The 21,039-nt window shown below is 33.9% G+C and overlaps 1 protein-coding gene across 2 annotated transcripts in view; it reads right to left on the bottom strand.

Annotated features, from left to right (window-relative positions):
- Nucleotides 1-771: 771 nt before the first annotated feature.
- LOC121370692 (putative ATP-dependent RNA helicase DHX57) overlaps nucleotides 772-21,039 on the bottom strand; it is a 28,928-nt gene continuing 8,660 nt past the window's right edge. The window contains exons 9-28 of one of the 2 annotated variants that reach the window (XM_041496100.1): nucleotides 20,795-20,928; nucleotides 19,543-19,597; nucleotides 18,681-18,877; nucleotides 18,257-18,366; nucleotides 17,082-17,185; nucleotides 14,774-14,833; nucleotides 14,253-14,366; nucleotides 13,546-13,709; nucleotides 12,973-13,049; nucleotides 12,493-12,588; nucleotides 11,483-11,532; nucleotides 11,068-11,158; nucleotides 10,599-10,694; nucleotides 9,541-9,624; nucleotides 8,808-8,945; nucleotides 7,332-7,446; nucleotides 6,064-6,125; nucleotides 5,120-5,209; nucleotides 4,275-4,418; nucleotides 772-3,427 (exon numbers count right to left, since the gene is read on the bottom strand). In XM_041496100.1, coding sequence (XP_041352034.1) covers nucleotides 3,284-3,427; nucleotides 4,275-4,418; nucleotides 5,120-5,209; nucleotides 6,064-6,125; nucleotides 7,332-7,446; nucleotides 8,808-8,945; nucleotides 9,541-9,624; nucleotides 10,599-10,694; nucleotides 11,068-11,158; nucleotides 11,483-11,532; nucleotides 12,493-12,588; nucleotides 12,973-13,049; nucleotides 13,546-13,709; nucleotides 14,253-14,366; nucleotides 14,774-14,833; nucleotides 17,082-17,185; nucleotides 18,257-18,366; nucleotides 18,681-18,877; nucleotides 19,543-19,597; nucleotides 20,795-20,928 — 2,125 coding nt within the window. In that variant the 3' untranslated portion in view covers nucleotides 772-3,283. Of the gene's footprint in view, nucleotides 3,428-4,274; nucleotides 4,419-5,119; nucleotides 5,210-6,063; nucleotides 6,126-7,331; nucleotides 7,447-8,807; nucleotides 8,946-9,540; nucleotides 9,625-10,570; nucleotides 10,695-11,067; nucleotides 11,159-11,482; nucleotides 11,533-12,492; nucleotides 12,589-12,972; nucleotides 13,050-13,545; nucleotides 13,710-14,252; nucleotides 14,367-14,773; nucleotides 14,834-17,081; nucleotides 17,186-18,256; nucleotides 18,367-18,680; nucleotides 18,878-19,542; nucleotides 19,598-20,794; nucleotides 20,929-21,039 lie in introns of those variants that run through there. The other variant, XR_005957719.1, reaches the window with a different exon arrangement.

The following is a 21,039-nucleotide window of genomic DNA, read 5'->3' as shown; positions in this document are numbered from 1 at the left end:
ACATGACAACGCCAGGCCTCACACAGCACGTCTCACAACGGCTTTCCTACAGAACAACAACATTAATGTCCTTCCTTGGCCATCGATATCACCGGATTTGAACCCAATTGAGCATCTATGGGACGAGTTGGACCGACGCCTCCGACAGCGACAACCACAGCCCCAGACCCTGCCCGAGCTGGCAGCAGCCTTGCAGGCCGAGTGGGCCACCATCCCCCGGGACGTCATCCGTACTCTGGTTGCTTCAATGGGCAGGCGGTGCCAGGCAGTTGTCAACACACGCGGAGGCCACACCCTGTATTGACTCCAGATGACCTTGACCTTGGTGGTGTGTCCTATCACTTACTCACAATGGACTAGAGTGAATTGTGAACAATCCTGCAACATTTGGTAATTATCGGACTCACCATTCAATAATTAAATCAATTCTCCAAATGTTACGACAATGTGGTTTTGCGTTTCTCCTTTTGAAGAGTATATTTGAAATGTGGAAGGAACGAGTAGTCAAGGTTTCAGTAACATAATTAGCAACGTAAGAATCAATTTCCTTTCACCGATCGAATTTAAAGGTCATGTGGTCTTGTTTTTAAAACGACGCTACACCACTGTGGATTGTTTCCACTTAACAAAAAAATCATAAGATACAAATGCTAAAAGTAACAAGAGAAGGCCATATATAGGCAGGGCATATAAACATGGAATAAAAGTATGTAAAAAAAAATAAACCAACCCAACAACAAACAAAACCCAACAAACAACTAAAACAAGCGATTACGAGTTAACACTTTTTAATATAAAGAGAGAAGTTACTATCACAGTCTATAAACAGTGTTAACTGGAAGACACAATCGATATCACTGGTATATACTGGTCCAGTAACTGGCTGGCTCACATGCAACAACAAACCTTTCTTTTATCAATTAAAAATAAAGTAAAATAATTTAATATAACCTTGTTTTCTCCCTTTACTCTAAATATGTAGGTCTACTGCAGGCTCGTAGGAACCAGGAAGGCATCCCCCCCCCCCCCCCGAGGAGAAAAATGTAATTTATTTTTATTTATTTTTTGTTAGTTTCTTTTCCCCTACTGTATTTAAATAAATATAAAAAATATGGCCTGTATCACCCCCCCCCCCCCCCAAACACACACACACAAACACACTAGAGGCTGTAACCACCTGTTTAGAGATTGTGACGCCCCGCCCCCCTCCTCCCCCCCCCCCATCCCGATCCCGATCCCGATCCCGTAACCACGGGCCTGTACTGTCCTATTTGTAAGAATGTTCATGTGATAGCACAGCAGATATGATATAATAAATGAACAGCTGTGGTATGACTGCAGGTCGTAAATCTAACATTTCTCGACCATTGTTTATACTTATTTTCATGCTTAAATCCAATTTAGGTTCAAACATGTTGTCTTGGGCACACACCTCAGCTATCTGGGCGGTCTGTCCAAGACAATGGGTTAGTGGTTAATGAAATAAAAATGTATGTAGTTGTCTTACACCTACCCACTGAGTCATTAAACTCGCTCTCAGTGGAAGCCGATACCAGGATGTGAACCCAGTACCTGCCAGCCCCATGTCCGATACCACTAGAAAACCAAGGCCGGCTCTTGATTATTCTATATCTACCTTCTTATATTATTTCAATTTTAACTACAAATTAATGCCAATTTACACAATTCATTATTTAATAAATTAATCAAATCATTATATATTGACATAATCACTGTGGAATTCTTTGTATGGTAACATTTCACAGAAAATAGCACTTCCTACTCATCACTATTTCAAATGTTAAAGGGAAAATATCACAGTCTAACTTGTATGTTACATCTGTGTTCAATACATCCAAGCATCATCATTTTGGCTCAAACACATTGAATAAAAAATATCTTACAGCTTGGGTTTTTTTTGTAACATTTGACAAATTGTACTTTTTTCTCCGATTCGTCTTAAAACGGTGCTGTCTACTCAATATGGAACTCAGAACTAATTTGACACGGTTGAAGGCAAGTAGACCAGAGTGTTTTTGTGACAATGTGGCAAAACATAGCAATAATATAGCAGTTTTTTTTATTTTGAATGATGTCTATATTCAAATGACAGCACTTTGCAAATCCCTGCAACAATGGGTGCATGATGCTTCCATTTTCTAAACAATGAAAAGCTGCTACTGAAATTGTTTTGTTTGAAGATTACTAATTAAATGTATTTGATGTGTTAGAAGCCAAAACGATGGTTCGGCAACTGTCTGTTGCTGACCTTAAATAAGAATGAAATAGTTTATGTACTGGAATAACTACCAATTTTGGTTCTACACATTTATCATAAAAAATTTGGGACCAGAGTGTAGTTTACACATATTTTGAGATGTAAGTATTCTATTTCTTAAATATACTAAAAACGTAGGTTTAAAAACAGTTTTTGTTTTTAACAGAGTAATATAAATAACGATCTCATTGGAATTTGATATGTAGGTCATCACCATCAAGCAGCTAATCAGATGGCATTAAATAATTCTCCCACATAATTTATGTATATGAATATACTGCCATATGATCAGGGCTTTTAAATCGTCAAGTCAGTACATGCTGTGACCAAAATACGTATCCCCAAATTAAGTACAAGCATGCTGACCTCAAAACCAATGAAATGTTAAGTTTTCATTGTGTTAACATAGATGTAACTTGAAATATGTTTCTAAATATTCACAACTTTTCTGCAGCTGTTAACAACACTGTTACACTGCTCAACTGAAAAAAACCTAGTTGTGTTCAGAACTTTCTAAAAAAAACAAAAACCTGTTGTGCCCAAATTAGTGAGATCTAAAGATTCGAAGCTTACATGTAGTTCTACAATATGGCAAAACCAAAACCATTGTAGGCTGTGACGTCACTATTGCAAAAAAGGTGGTGATCTATTGGACTGGTGGTTATATTTTTAACTCACCCGTTTTACAAGAAGACATACTTTCTGTACCCTAGCTATAAAACTCTCAAATTAGTATGTAAGAAAAAAAAAAATTCAGTCTTATCAACAGAATGTATCCAGTTCTCCAGTACCAGAAAATCATTTTGATTTTACGTACAATTTACTTTTCGCTTACACTTTGCTTCTACAAATGTCAATGGCACACAGAATGTATACACATCAATTTTCGGGGGCTTTTCATCACAAAATTGTTTAACGAGTGGATAACACTTACAATCTTGTTTCTCTAGTTGCTATGACACCAATATTAATTTTTGTTTTCATATGTTAAAATTGTAGTTTGTTTTATTGAGATGTTATTAACGTGACTATGGTATCTATTATTCGACTGCCACGAGGACAAGTACACAGATCCATGTTTGGTTGGCTAATCTTGTCGGCCAAAAGTTGGTCAAGTTCTCCTTTCAATTCTTTTACAAGCTCTGCAATCTGAAAGAAAAAATAATACATGTAATACCATTTTTAAAAAACATTTATATACCAGTTGATGTGAAGGAAAATAGTTTTTTTTACAATTCACATATGAACAGATTTTCAATAATATAAATTATTATCCATGATTCAATATAACCGAGTTAATAAAAACCATACATGTGTAATAACACGTGAAATGATATAATTTTGGGAAGCGAGGTCAGAACATGACCTTGTTTCCCCAGTCCTAGCTCAGATTGTGCATGTGAAATATAACGTCATTTCTGAGTCTCCTGATAGCTGTGGTTGAAACATTTTGAAACATTTTGAAACATTCCTTGTTATTCATAAAAGAAATAATAATAATACTAAATAAATAATAATAATGTGAGTTGTACTGATTTTACGAAACTTGTGTCAGGATTAATGTATTACCCTCGCTCTCACTCGGGCAATACAAGAATCCTGACACTCGTTTGGTAAAATCAATACGACACACAAGCTCGTATAATGATCTCTATATACACACACCAAACAGAGTGAGCACTACAATGTACAGTGCATTGATTTGAGTTATCAGTAGGACTCCATTACAGTGTTCATCATTCTTGGAAACCCTCACTGGTTTGCACCATCAATCTGTTTTAATAAAAACTTAACAAAAAAAGTAACCTGTGTTCAGTTCTCAGAAATTGATTATCATGTTCTGTGGGGAATAGAAACTTTCTGGGAAAACAAGAAAAAACACCCAAGGTGTCCTCAACAGGGCTGGTTTTTATAGCTAATGTTAGATGAATGTAATTTGATAGAAAACCAGTAAGACTGGTGAATGACCTACTAGATACCACTGATACCAACCCACCTCATGCGACTTGACTAGAAATCGAATCCAGCCATCATCAATAGACAGGACAAAGTCCCCGTGTTCCAGGTCTATGGATATGACACCACTGCCAAACAGGAGAAGTGGGTACACCGATACCATTGTACAGTCCCGGATATACACCTGTTAATAAAAATACCATGTAGAGTAGCCAAATACTGAACACGGAACAGATCTGTAAAAGCCTGCAATCATATAGTTTACGCTGCAAAAATATACTCAAAATACCCATAAGATAAAAGCACGGCACCAATATATATTAAATATAGTCCTTCTGATAAGAATTACTTTATAATGACAAAAACCTATAAATATTTTTTATTTGTTCATGCTCAAATGCCACTGGACATTCACTCATTGAAATGTATGATGTATCTATCTAACTATTGGCTACTTCCTAAACTCAACCTATTTACCCATCTATTTACATACAACGACACCACTAGAGCATATTGATTTATTAATCACAGCTATTGGATATCAAACATGGTAATTCTGATATATAGTCTTAGCGTGGGAACCCACTACATTTTTCCATTAGTAGAAAGGGCTCTTTTATATGCACCATTCCACAGACAGGTTAGCACATAGCACAATCTTTCATACACCAGTCGTGGTGCACTGGCTGGAACAAGAAACAACCCATGGGGCACTTTACCACTGGACTACGTCCTGCCCCCTTTAAGGATGAATAGGAAAAGAAACATTTGTTTAATTAAAATCATTTGGTACTGACAAATGGAATTTGTAAAACTTTATCCATGAGAAAAATGTGTTAAACAATTTAACTTACAACTGTCTGTGTACTTGTTACTAAATGTTACCTTTGATGTTTTCACTTTTTCATGATACACTAAATAAGGACTCTCGTAATGTCGAACTTGGAAGTTCACTGAAGATGGGTGGATAAAAACCTGAAATATCCAATCAAAATACATACCAGTACTCATTAGACATTATTTTACCAAATAATAGTTAAATAATCTTTAACGTATTTCACAAGGAATACCCACTGACTTTATCTTATTTTAGATAATCAAAACTGAGGTTGTAACAAGACGAGTCGTGTGTACCTGATTCTTCTGACAACCAATCAAATGATTTATGTGCTATTACCTTTACTTCCTCAATAAACATGTTATGGTGATGATGTCCCATTGTTTTTACTGCCTCAAACTAAGAAATGTTGACACTAAATGAGTAATTCTTATATTTGCAGCTCAAAAACGTAGAATTATCTTAACAATAGGAAAACATGACTTTTTTACATAATGACTCCAACAGTTACTGATAGAAATTAATAATGTGCAGCAATGTAACTTTAAATAATTACCTTTATGTGCATTAAACAATTGTTTTTAGGAAAGGAAGCTGTTTTTGGACTTGATGTTCACACAAAAAAATCTTTTTTGTTTAATGACACCACTAGAGCACATTGATTAATTAATCATTGGCTATTTTGGCTGTCAAACATTTGGTAATTCTGACTCTAGTCATCATAGGAAACTTGCTACATTTTCCCTAATGCAGCAAGGGATCTTTTATATGCACTTTCCCACAGACAGGAAAACACATACCACGACCGTTTACCAGTTGTGGTGCACTGGTAGGAACGAGAAAAAATACAATCACTTCAATGGATCTACCAGGTTCAATCCTGTAATGCAAGCACCTCAAGCGAGCACTCAACCGACTGAGTCAAATCCTGCCCCTTCACACAAAAATAAGAATTTAAAATAATATACTTCAAAGGAAGTTCTTGACTCACATATCCATCCAGTTTTGTCTTGAATTTCATTTCTTGGGGCTTTGGAGCTCTCATTACAGCACCTGTATTAAAAACAAAGACTACAATTATGACAATGTACTACATAGCTAAACCCTAATCAGTCGGGCTGTCCACATAAACACTGGACAGTAAAAAGTGGGTAGAGATCATTAGTCTCGACTAAAAACAAACACACTCCCTGTAACACTTTGAAAACTTTTTTTTTAACACTACTACTAGAGCATATTGAATAATTAAACATTAGCTACTGGGCATCAAACCTGTAATTCTGACATGTAGTATTCAGAGGAAAGATTTTGTTATGCATTCCCTGCATAAATGACATTACACGATTCCTGAACGTCAGCTTTTCTCCAGTAGTCAAAACTGTTTCTATATCATTCCTCGCCTTTTGTTGCCAAATTTCTACATTACCCTGATAACATATTGATGGGCATGGGCTATATTGTTTTAAGACTATCATCTAATGAAAATGTAGTGCAAGCTATCCATTAAAGAATTCAAGAGGAATATGCTACTTGAAAGAAAAACATGATTAAAGTTTTATTTGACCTTGACATTACATTAGAGTGAGAGTCATGGGTTTGAAGGGTGTACAATTGAATGTCTCTCACTTAATTCTCATACTAAATGTAATGCCATCCTTGAACATGAATCATGAGTTAAAAGCAACTGGAAAAACTTTTAACCAGGAGTTAAAAGCAATTGGAAAACTTGTAATCATCAGTTAAAAGCAATTGGAAAAACTTGTAATCATCAGTTAAAAGCAATCGGAAAAACTTGTAATCATCAGTTAAAAGCAATCGGAAAAACTTGTAATCATCAGTTAAAAGCAATTGGAAAAACTTGTAATCATCAGTTAAAAGCAATCGGAAAAACTTGTAATCATCAGTTAAAAGCAATTGGAAAACTTGTAATCATCAATTAAAAGCAATCGGAAAAACTTGTAATCATCAGTTAAAAGCAATTGGAAAACTTGTAATCATCAGTTAAAAGCAATTGGAAAAACTTGTAATCATCAGTTAAAAGCAATCGGAAAAACTTGTAATCATCAGTTAAAAGCAATTGGAAAAACTTTTAACCAAACACCTCTGACTTAGGTTGTACTGATCTGGGTCTTATAGTTTCGGAAAAAGGGAATGAATGTAAAAACTTAAAACGTAGTAGTTGACAACATCTCCAGAAGACTAACACCTATATCTTACCTCCCAACTAAACTGAGGTGAAACCACAATGAGTTAACATACCTGCACTGCTCTGACTGTATCGTGTTTCAGGGGTGAGTATCTGCACCACATTGGGATACAAGGCTCCAACCAAGACAGCTGATAAGAGTTTCCAGTTGTTACAATTTGCATTGGCCTGAAACAAATTGAGAATTGAAACTGAACAGTTTGGTATAAGATCACAATAAAAAGAAAAATCACTAAAGTTATTTTATATTCTGTTTTTTAAACTAAAATTTAATGCTTTTAAAATGTTAACTAGAAGGAAATAACAAAATATAGGTGACAATTTTGTTATCTGATGATCAAACCAAACTGAAACAGTCAATGAAATGTCTATTCACATGTAGCGTTAATGCACATGGCATATATAACATACATAATGTTCTTCTAAAAATACTTCAAAGACCCATATAGTTTACTACATGACATTAACATGAAATGTCTGAAAATAGTAGTAAACATTTATTTGGCATATTATCCATACTCTTGTTGATATATATAAACAAATTGTGCTCAAAACAAAAGCTCCATATTCATAAATGTACACATAATCTTCATCTACCAATTTTAAATATGCAGTTAAGCATTATACATAGATTTAAGTACGTTTATGAATATGGAGCCAGACTAAAGCAATACATGCCCACCACCTGGCCCAACAACTATTTGTTTTGTACTTCCCAAGTTCAAGGGCCATAACTCTATGAAAAGTTAGTAAATTGCCATAAAAGACAAACTTGATCTGTAAAAGTACACTATAAAGCTATCCACAAAATTTCAGATCAGTATTTTGAAGCGTTGCAAAAAATATAAAAAATCTGTCAGGAAAACACATTTTCATACATTCTAAGTTCAAGAGCAATAGTCATAAATTGGTAAAACAGCATGAAAGTCAAACTTGATCTGTAACAGAACAAGCTAAAGCTATATAAAAAATTTCAGCAATATTTTGGTGTTTTATGAAAACAAACCTGCAAAACTACATGAGTGACAGACGGACAGACAGACAGGACAGAGACGAAACCTATATTTCCTTCCGGTTGGACCGGCAGGGGACTAAAAAAAGGAGTTTCAACCATTTTGATTCATGGAATCCAGTTAAGTTTGGCGACTTTCCACTAACAGAGTCAGTTTGTTTTGTATAATGACACCACTAGAGCACATTGATTTATTAATAATCGACTACTGGTAACAAGGGATCTTTTATATGCACTATCCCATAGACAGGATAGCACATACCACAACCTTTGATATATCAGTCGTGGTGCACCGGCTGGAACGAGAAATAACCCAAATGGCCCACTAATGGGAATCAATCCCAAAGTGACCATTCATCAAGCTAGTGCTTTACCACTGGGCTACATCCCGCCTCTCTAGTAACAAGTGCGTGAAGACATCAACAGACATTTAACAGGCTTTTGAGAATGAAGATAAATTGATGAAAGCTGTGTAACTACAAAAGTCCTAAATGATAAAGCCCAGAGTCTCTCATACCTCTGAGCCTGTAGCATTGATAACCCCATCAGTTCCGTCACGTGCCACCCGTTCCACATCTCGCAGAGTGATGCCTTCCTTCACAAAGCCAATATCTGAGATCAGCTCCACAAACTGCTGTTTCAGACTCGACAACATCTGTGTGGAAAATATGAAGCACTAAACATATCAGTGGCTGAACTGGTAGAAATCTGCTGGTTTTAATAATAGTCTGAGAATGCCAGAAATTAAAATACTTTCAACAGAGAAAATTCCGGGTACATTCAATAAATTATGCTCTGCGTTGATATTTAATCTTTGGACCTCTACAAAGTAGTAATCAGATGTCTGCTCCATTCTCCAAGCTCATAGACCTGGCGTTGTGTTTCGAGTAGACGTGTATTTTCTTATGTATGTCAATGCTCCAAGATGGCTCAAACTGGACAACTTCATTAAACATTTAGGTATTTAGCTCTTCAGCAAAGATGGTGTAATGGTTAAGCCATCAGATTTAAGGCTGGTAGGTACTGGGTTCACATCTTGGTACCAGCTCTAACCCAGAATGAGTTACAATACCAAACTAAAACAGTCAATTACAATAGGGAGGTGTAAAGGCACTACCCTAATTTCTCTCTCACTAACCACAAACCTACTGTCCTGGACAGACCGCTCAGATAGCTGAGATGTCTGTGTGCTTAATTCGGCATTGGATGTGAACATGAAATTAAACTGAATACAAACTGAAGGCAAGAACCTGAAGAGATTTGACAGAGAGGAAATTCTCTCTGCAGAAATGAAATCCTTCTTGGGAGCTTCTCTTCCTGGCATTAATCCAACCCTGAAAGAGAAACACTTTGAGCTTAGCAAGACTATCAGGAAATACATAGTTCCTATTGCAAGATGCCTGAAAATCAATAAAATTATATAACAGTCAAAATGTTTATCATACTACCAACAGAGAGACTAATGAAACTATACAGATGTTTAACATACTTTTTGTTGCAATCAGCTCCAAAGTAAGATCATTCACATTGTTCTTCAAACATAAAATATCCAAACTGCAATGTCATACTTTATCTACATGGGCTGTGTTTTAACCCAGGTTAAATATAAACTGGGATAAATCTTTGTTGTGACTACACAATGTATTAAAATAATGCTGGTTAAAGTCGCTGGCCTTTGATGTCACCAAATGTTAAAATGACTTGATGATGTATTAGTACGAACATCGAAGAAAACCACACAGAAAACTATTTGCATTCATATATTGCCCTGTTTGATTCACTTCCTTATCATCAATATCTTTTTTCTTCAGTTTATCATTTACATTTATATTTTTGGGAAAGTTTTAACATGCTATCAGAAGTGGAAGTAAACAAGCAACCACCACAACCTGCATGACTGAGTCAAGATATTATGATTTAACCCAAGTAACGTAAAAGCAGAGCTAAGATAACCAAGCTAAAAGTGGAGTCTGACCCTAGTACAACTGCGGAGTTAAGACTGGGTTAAATGTTAGCTCTGTAACTTACCTCCATCTTTTTCAATGAGGATGATTAATCTCAGCCCTTACATAGATTTTAATCATGAGGATATGAGTGTAGGAGAGGGATTTCTATAGTGATCCAAGTTGTTTAACGATTTACTTAATTAAAATACATTATGTTAATCTAAGCACTTAAAAAGCAACTATACATTACAAGATTAGAGACAAGATTAACTTAACATCTCGTATAAAAGCCAACTGTTATTTAGTTAACAGAGAGCAAAGGGCAACATGAAACCTGGATGATACTGAAACCACTTGTGTACCATGTAGGCATTTAGCACAGTCAAATGGTCCGAGTTGCCCAACGCAAACTCCAGTTTTTTGTTGTCAGCTTCTTGACGTTTGTCAAATGGTGACACCTGCAAAAAATTTAAGATTTTTAGATAACACAAACAGTCCGAAAAACAATTACTAATATCTAATATTAAATTATATGTAAGCAGTGACGTATATTTGTATCAGGTTAGAAAAAAAGAATCTTAGTTGCAACCATGTACAATGCAGTAGGATTAATTTTTATGGTAAATAAAAGATTAATTTTGATGCATGCTGGCTTGTACCTATATATCAATGATTAGTATAATACAAGATACTTTGAATAAAATATATTATCGTTCAAGGGTACAACCATGCACAAGAAATTAGAAAATTATTTTTTAAACTTTATTTCTGCAGAAAACAAATATAAGGTGTGCTTTATAAGAAGATCAAAATAAGTAAAATTCTACATACAAAAGGAGACTTTGAGCTTAGAGTGGCAGCTATTGTGAGTATAGAATCCAGACACCGAAATATTGCACCAAACAGCATCAATTTGCCAATTCTAAAACAAAATAACAAACAAGTAAAAAGTAAAATGTACAAGCTAAGGAATAAAAAAACAAAACAAAAAACCCACTGTAAATTATATAATTATGTAAAAAAAAGTTTGTAATTTACTATTATAATATTTTACTTTTCATTATTATTTATTTTTAGCAATAAAATATTTTCATATATATTTGTGTTTTGGGGAAAACAAAAGTACTATAATTAATGGTAACTACTGATTACTCTACAGAATACATCCTATTCCAAACAAATTGTCAATACTAAATTTATTATGGACTGAGTTAACAAACAACTGTTCATAACAAAATGTACGAACCTAACATCAACAGGCAGAGATCCAAGGTGGTATCCAAGAGGAGTTAGCTCCTAGAAAAAACAAACATCAAGTTTATCATTTAGTTATATCCACAAATTAACTATATAACAGATACTGCATGACAAATACTTATAATCTTCGGTAATTGTGCATTATATTAAAATACATACTAAGTAATGTAATATTCATTGTTGGTGCATCCCAGTTACTTGTCTAACTTGTTGAATACCCAACAAAAATTGAATGTGGAACACAAGACTGACCTTATTGTTCAGTTAATCATGTCTCATAGCAAATTATTTATCCTTCAAAACAGATCTAATAGATAAATCCCCCCACAAAGTGTAAGGGGGTTCTGTAAATTGCAGATAAGATGTTACGATGTGAAATGCTGACTAGATTATACTAATAAAGCAGAGTGTCGTCTATTGTATGTCAAATACAAATTAAAGTCGTTAAAAATGCCAAAACGTTTTAGTCATAAATTAGAGGGACGGATGTAGTCCAGTGGTCAAGTGCTTGCCTGATCCCTATTGGTTGGCTCATTGGGCTATTTCTCATTCTAGTCGGTGCATTTCGACTGGTATTTCGAAGGCTATGGTATGTACTTTTCTGTCTGTGGGATGGAGCATATAAAAGATCCCGTGCTACTAATGGGAAATGAAGGTTTCCTCTCTAAGACTATATGTCAAAATTACCAGATTATCAAACAGCCAGTGATTAATAAATCAATGTGCTCTAGTGGTGTTGTTAAACAAAGTAACTTTTATTCATAAATTAATACATTTTCTTGTGTTTCGTTCTGCTATGAAATAATTCATTCTGCCTCTACATTTTCAAACACAATATGCTATAATGCTAACAATAGTTTTCATCCATAATATACACTGCTTATATTTAACCATTCGAACTCTGTAGACCACTTTGGACCAAATTAGCTCATCAAAATGGAGAGTACAGTAAAGACTTTAGGAGTGAAAGAGTTAAAACTAGTTTTGTCATGTACAAACCATATCAGGGTTGAGTGCGCCAAGATCCTGCAGTCTTTTGAGAGCATCATCAATGGACTGCATGGCTGGAGGCTCTACCAGATTCATCAACACATCCTGTCAGCACATAGAGATCAGTACACAAGTGAGTGCAATACATACAGCATTTATAATGTGATCATAAGAAGTATTAGCAAAATAAAATAGCATTTAAATTAATTAGTAGACATCAAATTCAATAACTATCAAATTGTGATAATTTAATGATTATTAGCATATGGATGTGTAACACTACAACATAAAATTTTAGACATCATGTTTTGGGGTTTTTTTTGTGTATACGCAGGAAGAGGAGGTGCTTTAGCAAGAGTATTTTATTAAATTTTATGGTTGAGTTCTTCTATATTTTGAAAGGTTTTTTTTTAAATCTCCGCTTTAATGCCTAACAATATTTACTAACATTTAACATAACTAAAAAGAGACTGGATGAGTTATACTTACTTTAATATTATTATCTTTGAAAATATCCATCATTTTTATTCTGAGACAGATTTGTTCAAGAGGAGCTCTTTGAATCTCTGTAATAAATAAAATACATTAGTATTAATAAACATACATGTAGGTAGTGTAACAGATACGACTTACTCTCACACACTATTAGTTATTGCTAAATTTATTTAATAATTAATATTTAAAACATTATAGAAAAAAGCTTAAACCAGAAAATGTGAATTTTGCTGCAGCTACTATAACATTTTTGTTAGCTGCTTGATGTTTATCATCTTAAATATATTTACATAAAGCAAATATAGTTTAACAAAATATTATAATTTAAATTATTATTTAATGTCACTTGATGGCAATGGATTACGACAGTATTAAAATATATGACTGTGTGATTTCAGCAAAGGTATTAACATATTTATCTAAAACTTATCTTGCTTCACACAGTCACAGAATACAATTATAATGCATTTTTAAGATAAAGAGAAAAAACAAGAGTGCATTACTTAGTCTAACTTTGGATTAGTTTGTCTGGCTCAGTGTGTTTTGAACATGAACTGGTATGAGTACCTGGGATTGGCTGTTCTCTCAGATGGTGTTCAAAGCGATGACTCGTGAACAGGTGAAAACACACTCCGGACGTCACACGACCAGCGCGACCTCTCCTTTGTAGAGCATTCGCTCTCGATACCCAAACCAGTTCCAGGCTCTCCATGCCTTTCGAAGAATCATACCTGAGAAATGGATAATATTTATCAAAAACAGAAAATTAACTTTAACAGCAGAATCATAATTGAAAAATTAATAACAAAAAAAATTTAAAACCAAGAATTCAAAAGAACTTAAACAATGCCATTCCAATTAGACATTCATACATTTCTCTTTTTATGAAAATTATGGAACTGAAAGAGAATGTCACGCAGTTAAAATTAAATACTTTACAATTCTTTTTAAAAGCCTGAAAGACCACACACATTTTACTGCATTAAAAAACCAAATGGATTGGGCAATGTCATACCTTCATATTAGGCTTTCTCTATAATACATATATGACAAAGATACATCTATGTATTTACCATCTAAAACAGAACAAAATGGATTATTTTTAGAATGGAGGGAAAACAACAAAACCACAGAAAAGAGAAAGTTAATAAAAACAAAATTAATATCACTTGAGAAAGATATCTGCACATTTCCAGGTTCTGATACCTGGCTCACAAGTGTCATGATAACAAAGATGACCAATGGAATTTTAATTAACTGTGAACATAACTAACCTTTTTTCTTTCATTCTTCCCGTGTCAACCACAAAGACAACATCATCAATTGTAATGGATGTCTCAGCAATATTAGTGGCTATTACAATTTTAGTAACACCTTTTGGTGGACTCCTGTAAGCATAAAAACAATTAGCTTGTACTTCACTGCCTGCAGAAACAAAACTAGAACTATTACAGTACTGTAGTTCATATTATTCTGAAGATTAACATACTGAAGTATTCAGCTTTTCAATTATATACATGTACATGTATAACATAAAATACATACGGTGTTCTTGTACAGAATCTTAAATGCAACCAGCATAGTCAGGGCTAGCTCTGGGTGAGAAAAATATTTCGCCAAATTGTCTATTAAACTTGAAAAATTGCACAAATCAACAGTTATTTTCTAAAAAATTTCAATTTTTTTCACCAAATTAAAATAAAATTTGCCAACAGCTTTCAAAATTTGCAGTTGGCGAATTTGGCAAGTTCCAGAGCTAGCCCTGTTAGTAAAACGTGGTAAAAAATGTACTTACTGAAACACAGCATGCTGGTCTTCACTAGAAAGAGTGGAGTGCAAGGGAATGACTTTAAACCTACAATCGAAAGCAATCATTATTAATAATAAATATATTTAAAATAACTGTTACAGCCATAATTCCTGTCCTGAGTTAGGCCCCCGATCTCATCGGAAGTCTGACTCAGGGTGGGATCTTCAAAACCCTAGTGGTATATGAGTATGTTAAACTATAGTGCTGTCGGAAATACAATAAAAATTATTTTTGTCGATTATTTCTTAAATATTACACAGACAAGTAAATATTTATTTAATTATAGTCTACCTAATTTAGCATTTACTTATTTTGGCTCTCACTGATGTACAAGGTGGTGTTTACTCTTGAAATTAAAAGAAATCTGTTGGTAAACAGGTGATTTGTGCACTTTATTGGAACAGACTATAACAAAGTTTGGTCAACTATGTCAATTTCATTGCTGTTACAATATGTGAGGGGCCATTTCTGATGATGGTTTACCCCTATTCCTCTCCAAAACAAAATATTTGTAGACATTTATAAGTAACTTTTGAGCAAAACTGTCAAGAACCATTTTGAGTTTGTGATCTATTTTCTGGTATTAAAGGTGCTATCTCACAAGCTGCATAATGACAGCTACTGCAGATCATGTTTTTATTAATTTTTGCTTTAACATTTAAAGACTACACCTTTAACTATATGCCCATAAACGATTATAGGAAATGATTTTATCTACTAGTAGAAAATACATTTTTATTGGAGAATCTTTATCACAAACAGATGCTCACATATAACTTCTGATATAGCACCTTTAAGTGGTTGCAAGATTGTGTAAATTTCTACTGCATTTATATTGAATTCATATTTACTAAATATGCTGGTCAAAATTAATAATTTATGCTGCAATTCAAAATAATCAGTTATCTTGCAGTTTTAAATTAGAAGTTTGTTTAAGGGTAAATGAAACTGACACATATCCATCAAAATGTGTTATAGTCTGTTCCAATAAAGGTCACAAATCTCCTGTTTACTGACATTTTTATTTTAATTTCAAGAGTAAACACCACTTGTACATCAATGAGAGCCCAAACAAGTAAATGCTAAATTAGGTAGAGTATCATTAAATAAGTATTTACAAAATATTTACTTGTCAGTTTAATATGAAAGAAATAATTGACGAAAATCATTTTTATTCTATTTCCAACACTACTTTAGTTACCTACCTACAGCCATAATATGTAAATGTTCTTTCTCCTCTGGCAGTCCAAAATTTAGTTTTAAAAACATACAATTTGCTGTCCTTTGACAATATATATACAACAAGTATAAAATTCACACGCTCAATTTGCACATTCTGTCAAAGTGACATATGTACATGTACTTCTTGTGATATTTTACAGAATAAACAAACTACAAGGAATTACAGATCATCTGTCTCGAGTGAATGAATGTTGTAAACTGAGCCTCTGGCAAGTGTTTTACAACATTCATTTATGAGAGACATTGACAAATGTTTACAGTACAAAATAATATGACTGTCGATGCATTAGAAAATAATTATCTTTCTATGCTATTAAAGCCACTGCTTATGAAAATATACCACTGCAAAATTTTCCTGTAAATCTTTGTAGACCATATAACGTATGACATTGTGTAATCTGACTCATGAATGGAAACATTAAATGAATGAAAGTGAAGTTCCAGTCCTTAGAGAACAACCAACCAAACGTCTTAATTTTTAAGCCAGCCAATCACTGACTGTAGAATCTGCACAACGTGCAATTATCAAAAAAATATTACCATGTATATTTAAGCCCATATGGGTAATAATTAGATTACAATGTATTTAACACAGTAACAACAGAAAGAAATACATTCATTAAATTAGATTTTTATTGCAGGAGTTTTAATGACATATTTTATCTAACTCATTTATTTTAATCTGCATAACCTTTTCAGCTCTAAAACTTTTGAACACACATATAATTCTACTTCTTACACTCATGAGATCATTTATGTTATGTTATTTTTTGATAACACATACTGTTAACACATATATGTGTGATAACAATTTAAAGACTTGCTGCTCCTAGGTGATGACCAGGTCACCAGTGTCAGACTGACTATATTATGAGCAAAAATCACTTACATTACGATGAATAAGTTAACTTGAAACTGGATTTTTCTGTAACACATATAAGTTAGCTACAAGCTCAAGGGCTGTAAATAATTTTAGTTGGAAAAAACATTTTAAAAGCCTGTTTTATTCTGAGTGTATATTATAGACATTTAATCTCTATTCGCAGATTACCGTGACTTGTTTCTGAACTCCGAATGAGACAGCAGTGTATCATAGAATGACTGGATCTCAGCAAACCCGGGCATGAATATTAACACAGCACCATTCCTCGGGTACTGAAAATAACAGCAAAATATTGAAGTGTGTTGAATCTGATGTCACATATAACAGAAAACAATCAGAGGAACTGAAGATACTGCTAGTGCAACCACTACAATTAAGAAAATGTTCATGGTAAAAACCAAGCAGTGGAAAAAAAATTCTAATATAGTCCACATCAAAACAAGTGCCGTGGAGAATGAAAAATACCACAGCAATCTCCATGGCATTGCCGATTGCCGTGGGTAATTGCAGGGGTTGCAGTGTGTATCTCAACATAAGACAAATTACAAAAACACCACATAAACAGCAACAAATAACAGCTCCTGGATGGGCTTATACACTTTTTATCACTTGCATTAGAAAATGTTACCTTATTCAGCATTGGGAATTGATTTGGTATAAAATGGAACTTAATCAGTCTGTGGTGAGGCATTAATAAGATTATTTATTGTTTGCAAATCCAGTAAAAGGGACTGCCCTGAGTTTGCAGCCATTGTAAGATGTTTGCAATAACAGAGCCTTATTGACGGCTACTATTTCATAATAAATACATTTTCTTGTTTAGAATACCAGTGTCTGTATATCAAATGTGTTTGCAGTCGTATACTAATGTTTGTAGCACTCAGTTTTTACTTTAATTCGTGATATATATTTGTTCGTAAGTATGAAATTATTGGGAGATAAAATATGGTTTGGGCTAGTACAAGCATTAGGACAACAAAAAACATCTTGTAAATAGAGATACTGATATTTTAAATAACAAAATGTATTTAATTTGTATGTTACATCATCGAAAAGGCTCTATTGGTCGGAAACATTTTACAATGATTGTAAACTCAGGACTGTTCCTTTAATGAATGAAATACACTGTATGTATTAAACAGTAAAGAAACAACTGCAATGTTAAGAAAGTTCTTAAACCTGATACCCATGGGCATGATAATAGAGAAGGAGTTCCAACCAGCACTGATGCTGCCAATCAGCACTTATAATTCTGTGTAACACAGCATAATAAAGTCATGAATTCCACACTGTTTGCCTCACTGACATGTTATTTCAACTACTCAAAGTGAAAATAAACTTACTTCATGATCCCCATGTATAATCCACTCCAGTATGGAAATGATGAGATCCATGTTGATTTTGTCATGGTCAACCATTGCCAGTGTTTTAATTGTTGATCGGCTGACTCCATCTGTAAAACAAGTTTTAAAGTAAATGTGGAAGCTCAGTGATCTGACTGAAATGGAAGCATAGTTATTTTAGGATCTCAAAAGGAGTGTCCTAAAGCAGTAATGATGTGCCTTTCCCATTTTCTGTTTTCAATTTGTATCTATAATTAATTTTTTCTTCACAATAATAAATGTACCCTCTTTTGTCAACCTTTTGTATCAAGTTTAGCTTTCAACATGCTGCAATCTTAAACTGAATTAGAAATGAAAGAACAAAAATGACAGTGAACAATATCTCAATATCTATCAAATGATCGTCAACAATGCATATATATACCTGAATATCTTGCAAACAACTGTTTGACTGTGAGGTTCTCATCACGGATGTTGTCTTTGGGGTATGGCACTGAACTACCACAGCTCAGTGATCGTATCTCGTCTGTGATGTCGTCAACAGAATGGCACGTCTCTCCAGGGCTCGCACTTGTTCTCTTCAGAGAACGGGCATAGGGGGAACCGTCCTCCAAAACAAACCTAGAAAACACCCAGTGCAACATCACTAATAAGCAGAAATATTTATGGTCACACATTTATGGTGAAATTGATGCTATTTAATGATATAAGATTCTAAAAAATATTAAAATTTAAAATTCAGTTTCAAGGGAGATAATCCAAGAAAAGGTGTGTTATAGGTCTTTTTTAATTACTCAAAGATGAACTAAAGTTTGGTTTGTTTTACGACACCACTAGAGCACATTTATTTATTAATCATCAGCTACTGGATGTCAAACATTTAGTAATTTGGATATATACATGTAGTCTTATAGAGGAAACCTGCTACATTTTTCCATTAGTAGCAAGGGATTTTTTATATACATCATCCCAAAGACAGGATAGAACATACCACAATGTTTGATATACCAGTTGTGGTGCACTGGCTGAAGTGAGATATAACCCCATAGTCCCACCGATAGGGATCGATCCTAGAATGACCTTGCATCACATGTGCGGTTTACCACTGGCTATGTCCTGCCCCTAGGAACACGTCATTTAATGAGTGTTTAAAGAATTATAATCATAACACAACACATCATAAGGCATTCTGAGACAAAACAATATCGGAACAATAATTTCTTACGTCTCCACAGAATGTCAAATAAATACGGTCATGTACATTTAGAAATAAATAAAATACTGACCCTGTTTCCTCGATTACATCCTCAAGAAAGTACTGGTCTACTGGAAAGGTTTTTCCTAAAAATAAATTCAGTTATGTAACTTTCTCAGAACTTACATGTAGCTGTAAAGGGAAATCTGATCACAGAGAAAAAGTCACAAAATGATAATTTGATCACAAACTTAATTCCCCATGTGAGTAATTCTCTATGGTAAAGAATAGCACCAACTGAGGGTCAGTGACATCGGTTAACTCAAACATTATGTCGTCCTTCACGCACAGTAGATTTATCCACATTAAATCACATGACTCCCATGGGTTAAAAGTCAATTTTTGGAAATAAGGAGTGGCTGATTGATCAATATCAAAATAAATATACATTTGGGATAATATGAGAGGGATCACAATAAATATTTAGAGAATAACTAATGAGCTACGAGGAATTATGAATTATCTATCACGAGTGAATGAATGTTGTAAACACGAGGCTCCTTTGGCAAGGATTTTACAACATTCATTCACAACTCCTCACAGCGAGTTGGTTATTCTCTTTATTACCCACTGTCAATTTTAACTGATTGTTAAAGTAATTTGCAGTCTACAACAAAGCCATGAGCCATTATGTCATATAATCTTACATTACATGATGTAATGTAAGTGACGTCATAGCATAATGGCGTTCTTTTCAGTCAAATGTTTACAATACAAAATAACACGACTGTAGGTGGATTAGAAAATAATTATTTTTATATTCTACTAAAGCCGGTGCTTATGAAAATATAGCATTTCATGTTCATGAAATAAATGAGTATGTATGATGCCATCATAATTTAGAAAACATACAAAATGATGTCACAATGTTTAAAGAGTTTGCTCTTATACCAGTTTTCAATAGTGTATAGGCCTACATGCAAGCATAATGCAGATAAAAGATTTTTAGAGCACACACATTAGCTGTGGTAATAAATAGAATTTAACTTGTTTATTATCCTCTATTTTTAGAAAATAAATATCAGATTGGTGTGTGTGTTGTATCAAAGAAATGTTTCTAATTTATAGACTACATTACTCAAATATTACTAGTACTTATTTTTAAACTGCATTTCCGTTAGCAAGAAAAATAATACAACATATTAATATTATGCTCAGATTAACATGTCTGTGGAACTAGTATTAACCGAACTGTGGTTAATCCATAGCACTGCTATGTGTACTTCTTAAGTAGGGACAACAAACAACACGAGACTGACATTTGATGGAAGAAGTTAGATCACCTGGAATTTCAATCGTTCTGCATTGACCAAAATACGTGGAGAAAAGCTCAGCATTGAGTGTGGCACTCATTAAGATGACTTTCAGATCAGGTCGCAGTGGCAACAGATCTTTCAGAATCATCAGCAGGAAATCACTGAAATAGACATCGGAATCAATATGATAGTTTTAAACTCAACAATAACATATGTTAACTGAATAGTCAGTTGTGTTTGTTAACTTAAAAATAGAAGACAAAAACAATATT

Source organism: Gigantopelta aegis, chromosome 4 (genome assembly GCF_016097555.1).
Source record: "Gigantopelta aegis isolate Gae_Host chromosome 4, Gae_host_genome, whole genome shotgun sequence".
NCBI lineage: Eukaryota > Metazoa > Mollusca > Gastropoda > Neomphalida > Peltospiridae > Gigantopelta > Gigantopelta aegis.
The sequence above is the reverse complement of the archived record's forward strand: the minus strand, read 5'-3'. Positions and strand labels throughout refer to the sequence as shown.